This window comes from Salvia hispanica, unplaced genomic scaffold (genome assembly GCF_023119035.1).
Source record: "Salvia hispanica cultivar TCC Black 2014 unplaced genomic scaffold, UniMelb_Shisp_WGS_1.0 HiC_scaffold_1344, whole genome shotgun sequence".
Classification (NCBI taxonomy): Eukaryota; Viridiplantae; Streptophyta; class Magnoliopsida; order Lamiales; family Lamiaceae; genus Salvia; species Salvia hispanica.
This window is the reverse complement of record NW_025951632.1, coordinates 8899-11195: the sequence shown is the minus strand read 5'-3', so window position 1 is coordinate 11195 and position 2297 is coordinate 8899. Positions and strand designations below refer to the sequence as shown.

Below are 2297 nucleotides of genomic sequence, written 5' to 3'. Positions count from 1 at the left end.
CTAGCTCGTCCGGTCTATCGGGCTGTTGTAATGTCACCAAGAACAACATATCATCAGCTTTCGTTAAGATTCATTAGCACAAATTGAAAATGAAACTAATAAACATAAAATTTATAATTGATTTCTTTCGTCCCATCATAATTGAGACATTTCTTTTTCAGAAAATTATCGAAAAAATCATGAAATTTGGTCAATTTGTGATATATCCCATAACTTTGAAAACCGGTAAAAAAAAACTAGAAAATTTAGATTTCTTTTCAGTATCTCGTAATGAAAATTAAAATGAAATTGTATATGATATAATAACCTAACATGCACTACACCATTCGTGAATTAAACAATATTGTCTATAGATAGATAATTAAAAACAATCTACTTTATAATTTTTCTAACTAATTTCCAAAGTTACATAAAATGAAAAATATGAACAATATAATTTACCTTGTGATCATCGGATATCTGTACGGCAACACCGCCGCGCGAAAGCACGGCCCTCGAATCACCGCAGTTCGCCACCACGACCTCCTCCTCCCCGACCACCGCCACAACGGCGGTCGACCCGGTCGACGCCACCAACGCGCCGCTCTTATTCACTTCCTCATCCATCTTCCTAAACCCCACCGCCATCACTCTCTCCCACGCTATCTCCTCCCCAACATCTCCCTCCACGATCTCCGCCAACACCTTATGCAGCCTCTCGCTGCAATCACGCGCCACGCGCCACCCGCCGTGGCCGTCGTACACTCCGAAGAAACTGTACCTCCTCCCGCCTCTCTGTAAAAAATCCACCTCCGCCGCCACCGCGTCCTCCATCTCCCTCCGCCGGCCGATAATCGACACCGCCCCGTGCCGAATCAGCACCGCTCCTTCCATCGATTCGATCTCTTTCCTCACATCCGATCGCCTTTTCCTACTCGAAACCGATTTAATCCGCCGCGGATCCATCCTTTTCCGGCAAAAATTCTTCGGTTTCGCTAATTCCCCACTCTCGCACTCCGGCGCCATCGATCCTTGCCGCAATTCGTCGAAATTCATATCCATTGAATCTCGAAAGAGAGTGAATTTGTGAATAAATAGAAAACGGAATGCGTAAACGGATGCATGAGCAGGGCGAGACGAGGAGAGATCTGAGCCGTTTAAATGGAAGGACGCGGATCGGCGCCACGTGGATTTAAAAGCGGCAGTCAAATAAAATATTGAAGCGCCGAACCACGTGGGCTGTCGAAATTGATGTATGTAGACAGGTGGCACTGGGGCGAGGGTGCGGGGCCCACTGGGTAGAATTTTTTATTGTTCAATACTTTATTCAATTCCCACATTTATTACGCAGTTGCGTGCATATACTTTTATTTTTTTTCATTTAATTCTGTTACATAACACCGAAATTATTATTGAAAGTGTCTGTTCTCTTTTTAATTTAATTAGTAGGTCCAAGACAACTTCATCCATTAATTATCATTACAAAAATTATAATGAGCTTGCCAAATTATTATTATAGCATTAAAAAAACGAAATAAGAGGGGTGATTTGATGGGGGGAGGGAATTGAGAGACGTGGCGAGTGGTATGTGGAAAAGTATCTTGTTTTGATAATTAGATGCATGGGGAGTTTGGGACGTTGAGAGCTTCGGTTGTTGGGTGACACGTGTCGTTGATGTTTAGTTAGGTGGTCGTATAATTATTCGTGTCCGAAGCTGATGGTTTCAGACTATCAGTTTTCTGATTATTAATCTAACTTTTGATTAAGAATTAATTGCAACCGGCCTCCACGTTTCTAAATTGAAGTGGTGGTATATCAAAGAAAGGCACAGAAGTTTAGAACATTCCGATGCAAGGGTGTAAAAACTACACCGAACTGGGGGCCCCACACTGCTGGGGCCGAGATGCGTACCATGGCACGGACTGCGGCTGCAGACGGAGATGCGGGTTGAGTCACACTGGCGCCACAACTGTACATGGCTACGAGGGTAGTAGCACTATCGAGGCATTGTGTACTGAGGACATATGTGCACAAAAGCGTGAAATGATGCACGATGTCTCATCGATGATTATTTGTCTGATTTGTCACGATATCATGATGCCACGTGTTTGGACAAATTAGTCATGTTGTGAATCGTGATAAAAATTGATTTAAATAAAATCGGTAAACTATGATTTAAAATTTAGAGACAATATGAATTATGTATTGACGATTTCTATCTATTACAACTGAGATGCAAATATATAGAGAGAATGTGAATGTAGTGAGAAGGTGCATCTCTCTTTTAGAGCATCTTCAATGCCGGCTAGCCGATTCGC

General features: G+C 42.6%; 1 protein-coding gene across 1 annotated transcript; it reads right to left on the bottom strand.

Moving 5' to 3' along the window:
• Window positions 1-4: 4 nt before the first annotated feature.
• LOC125198283 (protein phosphatase 2C 51-like) lies at window positions 5-1126 on the bottom strand (the record flags this gene model as incomplete). The annotated part of the gene is made up of 2 exons (XM_048096661.1): window positions 442-1126; window positions 5-22 (listed from the first exon to the last, which is right to left on the bottom strand). Coding segments are annotated over exons 1-2 (618 nt in total), but the record flags the coding sequence as incomplete, so codon positions are not given.
• Window positions 1127-2297: the final 1171 nt, after the last annotated feature.